Here is a 10267-nt window from a genome sequence, read left to right on the forward strand (position 1 = left end):
AATCAGAACAGGAGGAAAGATTTGAAGACAAGAAGATTGTGGAAAAAAGAGGTGCACTGCCTCTCTGACTGTAGATTAATAATAAAGTTGATTTAAATCAAAAAAGAAACAACAAGCTGGAATCATCTTACCTGTACGATATCAGTGGTGTATTTCCGGCAGACTTCCTCCACAGACATTTTGTGTTCCGTCTGAGAATAAAGATGAATCGTGAGTTAAAACAACTAAATTATTCATAATTATCTCAGGAACACTTGTGTCAAACGCTACACATCTTAAATATACTCTAAAAGATGAATATGTTGCTGAACTTCCACAGCAACTAAAATAAGGTGAATCTTTAAATTAATTAATTGATATGAAGAGAGCCTCCTGACTCCCACAGAATCAGATAACCACACTGAGCCATTATTACTACACAACCACAACTTCTGTGTTATCTCCTTGGAAACGGAGATCAGGTTGCAGTTGGATGATGAACTGGATCCAGGATCAAGTTTGTGAACATGTCTTTCTCCTCATTTTAACTTCATCCTAACAGTGATAACAACCAAAGCAACACTTCCTGTGGGAATGCTGTCCCATCAGTGTCTCAGAGACGGCTGCAGGAACATCAGTCGTGTACTACGATACGTACTATGGGTACTTCCTTCTTCAGGTCATCCAGATCCTTGCCTCCCTTCTTCTTGGGTGACTCCTTGTCATCCTTGTCCTGCGTGGTGGCCACGCGGTAGCTGTCCGACCGTCCATACTGAAACACACAGAGACAAGGTTGTCCACATCAGTCCTGTCACATCGTAGAACAATCACCCACAGGCTACGGCACAAGAGCGTGATGTCATCTGAACAAACCTCCCTGCAGAAACAAAACCTACACCTTAACGAACAGAAGAGCTAGAACGTGCGTCTGATTGGTAAATACCAGCTGACTGTCAGAACAAACATGGCTCCCTGAGCTCATTCTGTGTGAGAGATCTAAAATCATGACATCATGACCTAAACTATTAGAATTTACACTGTTTAAGTTTTGGTTCTTCAGTTTCTGAGGATAAAAAAGAGAAGCTTGTCATTATTTACAGAACTGGAAATAATCTGACAGTAATTAAAACTCGTACCAAAGATTTTAGGAATCATTCATCATCCGGTGGACATGAATGTTAGATATCCAAACAAATCTGTTCGAGGATTAAAAATTAAAGTCTGATAAAACTTTCAGATTCATTTTTTTAGCAGAATTTTCTTTGTTTCTGTTTTTTTTCTTTCCTAACAAACTTCACCTTAGTTGTAATAAGATAAAATAAACCAATAAGAAATAAACCAGTATTAGCACCTGTAGCCTTCTTTTTGTAAGTTTTTAATAAAAATCCTGTCAGACTGAACTGAATGTATTATATAAAATACACCTGCCTAAAGGTGGCAGATTGTTTACATAAACACAACTGGTAATTATGGTGAAAAGTTATATAATAAAAAATAAAAACCAGACATCCCTGCTGTGGTTCTTGTAGCTCCCAGATTACCAGGAACTTACAGATAAACGTTTGACTGTTTTATTATCATAAAATTAAAGCAAACATCTGCTCAGCTCACAGCTACGAGGAAGGAAGGGTTGAAACTTTACCTTTTATCTGAGTTTACATGATTTAAACCTTTAAGAAACTATCGTTCCTTCGGGATGTTCTCCCTGAAGGAACCTCCTGTCAGGAGTAAAAACATCCGAATCGTCTCAGATTCTTCAGAACCAACAGCAACAGTTACGACCCGTGATAAAATAAACAGGTAGCTGTTACAGTTTTGGGTTTGGATGTGTGTGTGTGTGTGTGTGTGTGTGTGTGTGATTACGTGTTTGCTGCCATCTGTTTGGACTCCCTGGACAGACCATCAGATTATTGCTGTTTACTACAGCAGCAGATTAACCCACTGAACAATAATAATCCCTCCAGATCACTTTTTAAACTCTGCTGTCCCCTCCTCCTTCCTGCAGTTCGAACATGTCCCTCACACCGTCAGAAACCTGAATGAGTTTAAAGACACAATGACTCAAACATTAAACCAAGTCTTTCTGTTGGAGTTATCTAAGGGACATCTCTGCAACGTTTCAACAACTGAACAGGAGAAACAAACAGAACTACTTTCTGCGCTCAGTTTGAGCTCCAATCAAAATGTCTGAAAACGTCTACATCTCTTAAAGTGATCATTTGCTCTGAAGCGTCAGTATTTGATCTGCAGACATGAAAGGCTGAACAGAACGTAGACCTGTGTTCTGACAACCTGCCAGCACCAATCAACATATTCATCAATCACCTGCCTCAGGTGGTTCGAGTCCAGCGCTCACTGAAATGTGTCAATGAGAACCAGACTGTCAGGTTAAAAAGGCTCTGTAAGAGTCAGGACTGTTTACCATTTACTAAAGCAGAACCAGAACCAGAACCTGCGCACGCTTTTATTCAAAATGGAGACAAGCCTTAAAACCTGAACTGATCGTCTAAGAGCTGAAAAATTATTATTCCAGGTTTGAACACACTCCAACACGCAGAACATTAGCAGTTTGCTGTTTCTGCAGGACGTCTGCTCGTAACGTTCCGTGCTACAAGTCTGACCAAGGCTGGATTAGCTTTTTAATCTGCCAAAATCACAAGTCAAATCAGACATCAGAAAGACATTTTATAAGTAAATGCTAGTTTGAGTAACAGGAAGCACTAAAATAACTCATTTATAAATAAAAACTATGATGCAGGAACGCTTCCTGAAGGAGAATAAAAATAAAAATATTATGCTGTTAATACTTAATAACGTCATCAGGATTTAAATCAAATGGAAACATTAGAAGCAGCCTGGTGTGGGAGTAAATCTGGGGACCGTAAAGTCCCGTTCCTGCCTCGGAGTTCTGAATGGAGCCTCCTGCTGGTTTACTGCCCTTAAGAGGACTGAAGCCGCTCTGCTCACAGTGAGTGGATCATAGATTATCACACAGATCAGTGGACACACCGACCTAGAAAATGCTGATGGACTGAAACACGCATGCAGACGTGGAGTAAGAGGGTCCTCCATCACAACCCCCGCCCCCCCGTCTGTCTCTGTGGTCTCCAACACTCGATGTTTTATTTCCAACAACAACTACTGTTCATTTCGTTTATGAAATGTCCCCCTCTTTAATCAGTGCGGCATGCCCAAAACTGTCCAATCAGATAGATTTGTGCTGTTCTGCAGTTTCCTAGCAACACCCAATCCGATGGGCTAATTGTAGCAGGAAGGGAGGGAGGGTCCGTTTAACACGTGGTATTAAATGTGAGGATTTAAAGCTGGGTTTTCATTGCAAATATTTATAAAGATGTTGCAGAGGGCACGGAGATCAGCTCCAAGAAGGCTGGCAGACAGGAAGTGATGTCACAGTGACCCCACACAAAATCCATGACATTGGTGCAGTTGTACAGATCAATGGTGTTTCTCACGTCCTCGTGCACAAATGGAAACTAAAGAGAGAGACCGGAGGCTGAGAGTCGGGATTAATGAAGTATCGACTGCCTGGAACAATTACACAACAACCTCCATGAGCAGGAGAACATCCACCGCTCAGCCGTACAACCAGCACCTGGATAATATCGACCGGTTTAACATCGTGTCAGAAGGTTTGACCAGCCAGCGTGGACCGACTGAATGAAGAGGACAGACTGAGCTGCACAAAACGTTTCAGGCAAGTCTCACGTATATGTCAGGATGCAGGTTTCTGTCTGCAGAAAGCTGCAGTAAAAAGATAAAAACTGGCCTAAAAAAATCCTTGAACTGAAACATGATGCAGGCTGAGGCTCGGCCTGAGAGGAATGGACAGACAATAATGATTCTGTTCGATTTTAAATATCTTGCAACAGGTAAACTCCTACAGCTATTTCTTCAGTGTTCAATAATGGGCTTTAATCTGAAATTAGCACAATAGGAAATATCTGTTGGTATTAAATAACTGCCCACTTTGCATGAATCCAATAAAACAGAAGACACCAGAGTAGGGCTTAGTTAAAGAAAAGACTCAGTACTAATAAATGCTGTTGTTTGAACAATGAAGAAATCAGAAAGTTATTTATTTAACACACTTCATTAAAGCTTTCACCCAGCAGCTCTGATAACTTCAACACGTGGTCTTCTTACCTGCATGTCTGATGATTATTTTACATTAAACAGAGACTCACAACATTCTGTTTCTGATCAAATAAAGGCAAATGTGGTGAAAAGAATATTTATTTATCATCCCTAACATTAATACTGTAAACCTTAAAGAACCGATCTGTAAGAAAAGCTTTGATTTATTCTGATAAATCAAACTGAGCCCAAACCCACGAGGACTGATAATTATCACAGCGTGAGCTGCTGCTGCTGCTTATCTTCAGCGCTGAAAGCAAACAGAAAATCAAAGATGGAGTTTCACTTCAGCGTGCTCATCTCCACATTAAAACTACTCCAAAAACTCAACAATTCACACACTTTAATTAAAGAAGTGGACTTTAAGTCTGTTTGTGAACTGATAAAAAGTCCATCTTTAACAGCTCAGACTTTGTTTTCATTGTTATAATCTGGAACAAATTATTTTAATGATGAAAGAAGAGATCAGGCTGTTGATAAAGTGATATCAGCTGGAAACATTTGCTGTTCAGTTTCCAATGCTTCCCTGTGCCCACCAGGTCTGTTTTTTCCCATGATGCATCTCTTTCCTATTCTTTCCACAGCGCCGTGACGCACGTGGAGCCTTTCCTCCTGAAAATATGATTCATCAAACCAGGCCACTTTCTTTCACTGCTCCGAGACTCATGGTTGCTTGGAAACCAACATTATTTTCTTCATTGACCTGCTTATTACTGTATTTATATTTATTTAGAAGAATTACTTATGAGAGTTATAGCGACACAATCTGATGAAGTACTTTATATAAAACATTTATATTTGTAAATTATAAGGAAGATAAGATTCTATCAGAAGCTAATAAGGTGCTGCTTTAATTATTTGGTGGGACTCAGAGTCAACATTAAAGGAAAGAAAGAAGAAAACGATGTATGATGTTTATAATAATCACCTGTCACTCAAAGTGACTATACTACAGATAAACTTTAAGATGTTCAGGGCTTTCAAAGAAGGTCTAATGTTAGTTAGATTAAAATAAAAGCTTCTAACTGTCTGCAGGTTCTATCTAAGAATGTTTATAAGGAATGAAGGTGTTGCTAACAGGACGTCCAGCAGCTCTGTGATCGGTGTCCTTCTGTAAAATCACAGGTGACAGTGATGAAGGTGTGTCCAACCAATCAAACCTCCTCCTCGGGTGGGTGGGCTGTCTGTGATGCTCCACCGCTTACAAACTAACTTCTATATTTTTCACTGTAAAGTTTGCAAAAGAAGCAGCTGCTACTCTAACAGATGGGTCCAAAAAGGGTGGAGGCAGGTACGATGTGGGCGGAGGTGGGCAATGAAATAACGTCTGGAGTACAGCCACGCAAACATGATTTTTAAAATACGGCCACTCCACTCGTCTGAAGGTGTTCAGGATGTAAACCATGAACCTGACGAGGTCTCAGTGCTGAGGAGCTCCAGGAGAAGTTTAACAGGAAACAGGAAACTGACAAACGCCTGGGCTTGGCAGTCATTTCCATTAGGAAGAGATTATTAATGGCATGACTCAGTCAACCATTCCATCCAAAAGGATCTTTGTTATTGATTAATACCATCACCAAATGGTAAGTGATGTGCAAGCAGCTTTTGTTTCGTGTTTATTTGGGACAGCAGCCATCAGGCGGCTTAAACAGTAATTATTTTACCAGGTTTCTGGTAACATTGAGCTGTATTTAAATAAACCTAACAAAATGTGTCATCATTTAACGGTTACTCTTTATTGTGAATGCTCAGCTCCTCAGTCTGCTCTCAAACTGTGTCAACTAACCAAGTAATGTGGCTGTTTTCCATGGCTGTTTAACATCAGGTGCCTAAGTGTGATGATGTGATTATTCATCAGAGAGATAAGTGATTTCCTTTTTTTTAACGACTTTCACTTGTTCAAGCTGAGTGTTTTTAAATCACAGATCCAGGCTGCAGCTTGATGTTTGCTTTAGAGCCGGAGTGGTAAAAACTCAGATTTACTGATGGATTATGTGACGGGACAGTTGTACGGTTTGAAGAATCAACATTCAGAGGGCCAGCGTCTGTGAGTCACACTTTACTACTACTGAATAACATTCAGAAACATACAGTAACATGAATACCCCCTGTGCTGTCCTAATGTAGAGGATCAATGGAGACTAAATTAGGGTTTACTGGGAGCGACTTGCTCACGTTAAGTGGCCTCTTGAGAAAATGCTGTTTGCAGCACTTTTGGGCTAGAGAGACTTTTACAGCTGCTGGTCGCTGCTTAAAGGCAACACGAGTTTAAAAAGAAGGAGAAATATGATGGTTTACAGAGGAGGAATGTTGGACAAAAGACTAACTAATAAATTTAAACAGCTTCGCCTTGTTTGTCCTGTTATGTCAGTATTTAGCTGGGTGTGTGGGTAAGTTCTAAAATCTTATCAAAATGTTAATTTTACCCATTTGTACACAGTTAACACCAAATCATACACACGTCCCAATCAAATTCATAAATGGTAATTATTTGCGGTGTTAATATGAAACACTGAACTGCCTGAAATACAGTAAACATTTATATTTTTAAAGCCACGACGGCTCTTTTGTTTACTGTATATAGCAGACAATCATATTTAGAAGAGAACAGAATCATCTTAATTCTCACTGTATGACTTCAGGTATACTGATCAATTAATAACAATACAAAAAAACCAAAACACTTTCATTCATAAAACTGCATCTCATAAATTTCACGTTTCACCTGAAACGTGCCTCTGCTGGAGGAAGTCCAACTGCCTATGAGGAAAAAAAGGCGCACACACACACACACAGACCACTCCATACATCCCTCACAGTGATTGTCTTAGAGCTTTCACACCAAGTGCATTATGGGATATCAGGGGCTGTATTCACTGGATTTTCATCACGTTTTTCTTTTCTCCACATTTATCAGCGTTGATCGTTCAGTGTTTCTCATTAAGCTCCAACATGTTCATGTCATGAAGAGGAAAGCATCTCAGCAGCTCTTCCTCCTCTCCCTCCATCGTTCCCAGTGTTCACCCTTCTCAAGGTGACTCTCCACGCAGGCCTGTGAAGCCTCCTCCTCTGCCTCCATCAGCTGACCTTCATTCCCTCCCTGCCTTCCATCTTCTCGCCGTTCGTACCGCAGCAGACCCAATCAATTGATTGGCCCGGATCAAATGGTCCCAGCTGCGTTGTAAACTGAGCCTCCCTCTGGTCTCCCCCCGTCACCTCCATCTCCTCTTTCACTCCACCCATCGGATTGTAAATCACCATCTGAACGTGGGAGTTTCCACTCACTCCCTGTGCACAACCAGCCCCCCCACCCCTCCTCCTCCTCCTCCTCCTCCTCCTCCCCTCTCTGATGCAGGAGTCAGAGCTGTGTGCGGTGTCCCCCTCTGGCTATCTGGTGGACAGAGTTACAAACCGTGACGGAGCAGCAGCGGTCCAGGACTCGGCCTGCGCGCACGCTCAGCCAACCTCCCCAGAGCCGGATGTGGAGCAGAGGAGAAACCACTGCCAATCAGCCAATCAGGCGTCACCGGGAAGGACGGAGCATGACGCCGTGATCCCTGCAGGAATGAGCTTCCTGCGCTACACCTGCCTGCTTTTATAACATCCAGACATCAGAACAAAACGCAGAGTAAAGATGATTCTAAAGTCCCACAGCACACCTGACAGAATCAGGTTATTACACACGCTGAAAACTGCCGGGTTATTTTGATAACTCAGGGTCACAGGTTGGGCGGGTTTGACTGAATATTGAGTCAGAAAGTTTGACCCGGTGGTTGAGTCGGAGACGAGCCTCGTCGTTCCTCAGAGTCCAACGTTTAACGCCAGAATCAGACCTGATTGGACCTCTGCTTCAGAAGGTGAGACAGTAAAACTAACTAGTAAGAGGACATTTAACCTGGCTGGTCTGGTTAATAACTTCAGTTTGCACTCGATGGTCAGTTTGGATTCCTGTAAGAATTAGCTGGTGCTAGCTAGGGGAAGCTAATCGATATCCATCCATCCATTTTCTTTACCTGCTTCCTCGTTCAGGGTCTCGGGGGAGATGGTGTCCGTCTCCAGCGGTCTCTGGGTGAAGGGTGGGGTACACCCTGGGAAGGTGTCAACAGTGAACGGCGCCAGCTGACTATCACCAACCCCAGCTGAAATGATCTAATAAGGCAGACTTTATGGTGCTCTTTGTAATTTTAGTAGCTCTGATTCAAGAAATTATTCGTTTGAACCCAAATGTTGTGCAGAAAACTAAACCCGGTGAGTTAAAACTACCCAGGGTTGGGCTACAACTTGGGTTGTTTCTAACCCAGCAGTTTTTAGAGTGCACAGAACTATAACAGGGATTTTTCTAGTAGGAATGACATCATAAAGTCTAAATTTAGAGTTTGGAACATGAAGTCCTGACAGATCAGCCTGCTGTTTTAGATTTTTCAGGTGAAATGATCAGATGCAGCATCATGGCGTGGGACCCATTATTTTTAGGAGACACCAAGGAACCATTTTGACTCCGTCGCCTGCTCAGGCTTCATCCTCAAACTTCATCTTCACCAAACTCAGCCCCAACATTGACACACCTTCTTACGTAATGCCTGAATGACCATGCAACAAATGTCAAACACAGAGAGAGGAAAAGAAAGAAGAAACACCCTTCCTGCGCTCGTTCTGGATTCTTGATTTGACACATAAAATAAGGATTCACGACCTTTGTTTTGTGGATGAAAGCAGAGGGAGCTGTGAAGGGGTAACCAGGAGTTTGAAGAGGCTGTCAGACAGGGGTGACACGAAATTCCGCAATCCTGCCTGCGGTTTTATCCACCTGCAGGTTGCATATTCCAGCGCGTAATTGCGCATTTTCACTATCTGACCCGGCGGCGTGGCTCAATCCGTGCTGAAAACAGTTTATGAAACATATAAGCTGTACCAGGTGTTTGAATCTGATTATCTGCCAGGTGAGGATGACCATCTGATGGCATTAAAGTGCTGAGAGGATGTGAGGAGGAAGAGGAAGATGCACCGGCGGGAGTCTGGATGGATGTCTGACTCAAATCTGGCGCAGAAAATAAATAAATTAATTAAATAAAAACCCAAGCTTCCCTCCTCTTTATCTGTTAATCCCAGCCCTCATCTTTACAGTCACAGGTCTGGTGTCGTGAATGGACCTAAATGTGAAGCCTCACATCCAGGGCTGGGAAAATAGCGCAGCGGTTTGCGGAATAACACCACAGCTAGCGTAAAATAACACATCCCCACCGGGTTCAATGTCATTTTAACATCATCACGCCTGCACCTCCATCCATGTTAACCCTTTCCCCCCATTCACCTTCTCTTTAAACGCCACCGAACCGGACCAAGGCGACATTTTAAAAATAAACAAAATCTAAATGTTCGGGAAGAAATGACTCCGACTTACCCCCATTTTGGCGCTGTCAGTCGGGTCTCCTCAGAAGATGCTTTCAGGCTTTAATTCAACCAGAACAGCTAGGTTTTCAGGCCAGGAGATGAGGGTGGGAGGGAGGGGAAAAAGAAAGAAAAACGTCGTCTCAAAAAACAAAAAATGAGAAGAAAATGTCCGTCTGTCAGTTGTTAGCCGAGGATAAAAATCAAATAACTAGCTTAAATACTACATTAAATTTCATTTTTATCAAAGAGAACGGACACAGAGAGGCTCGACAAGGCAACGTTTAGTAAAACAAAGCTTCACCCCGTTGAGATGATAATGAAAAGAGGCGTTTTTTTCGGTGTAAAATGTTGAATTTGTCCGCAGCCGTTGGTGACGGTTAACCGTCTCCCCGCGAGGCGAAATGATGCCGCTGGAAAGTAGTGCCCGCGCTCCTCGGGATGCTGTCTCCCTCCGCGGCTGCACTCAGGCTGCTGCCGCCGCCGCCGCCGCACTCACCAGGCTTCCCCTCCGAGTCTTTATCCCTCCGCCGACGGAGCGCCACATAGTCCCTGAAAGAGAACGGTGCTGCGATTAAATGAGAGTGTTGTTGTCTTCTTCTTATTATTTACACAACATATACTCCCATTTGAAAAGTCACAGCACCGATTTAAATATAAAAATTATTAATTCAGTTTAATTTGTTACAATAAATGTCTGTTTTGAGCCTGATTAAAGTACAGAACATGGTCTGGATTGACCTGT

General features: G+C 42.4%; 1 protein-coding gene across 1 annotated transcript in view; it reads right to left on the minus strand.

Moving 5' to 3' along the window:
* The window catches only part of atp1a3a (ATPase Na+/K+ transporting subunit alpha 3a), a 17869-nt gene extending 7916 nt beyond the window's left edge, over positions 1-9953 (minus strand). The window contains exons 1-3 of the mRNA XM_017427639.3: positions 9536-9953; positions 638-751; positions 132-191 (exon numbers count right to left, since the gene is read on the minus strand). Of these exons, the coding sequence (XP_017283128.1) occupies positions 132-191; positions 638-751; positions 9536-9541 (180 nt within the window). The 5' untranslated portion in view covers positions 9542-9953. The remainder of the gene's footprint in view (positions 1-131; positions 192-637; positions 752-9535) is intronic.
* Between the last annotated feature and the right edge of the window lie 314 nt (positions 9954-10267).

The sequence above is a fragment of the Kryptolebias marmoratus genome, linkage group LG5 (assembly GCF_001649575.2).
Source record: "Kryptolebias marmoratus isolate JLee-2015 linkage group LG5, ASM164957v2, whole genome shotgun sequence".
In the NCBI taxonomy this organism is placed as follows: domain Eukaryota; kingdom Metazoa; phylum Chordata; class Actinopteri; order Cyprinodontiformes; family Rivulidae; genus Kryptolebias; species Kryptolebias marmoratus.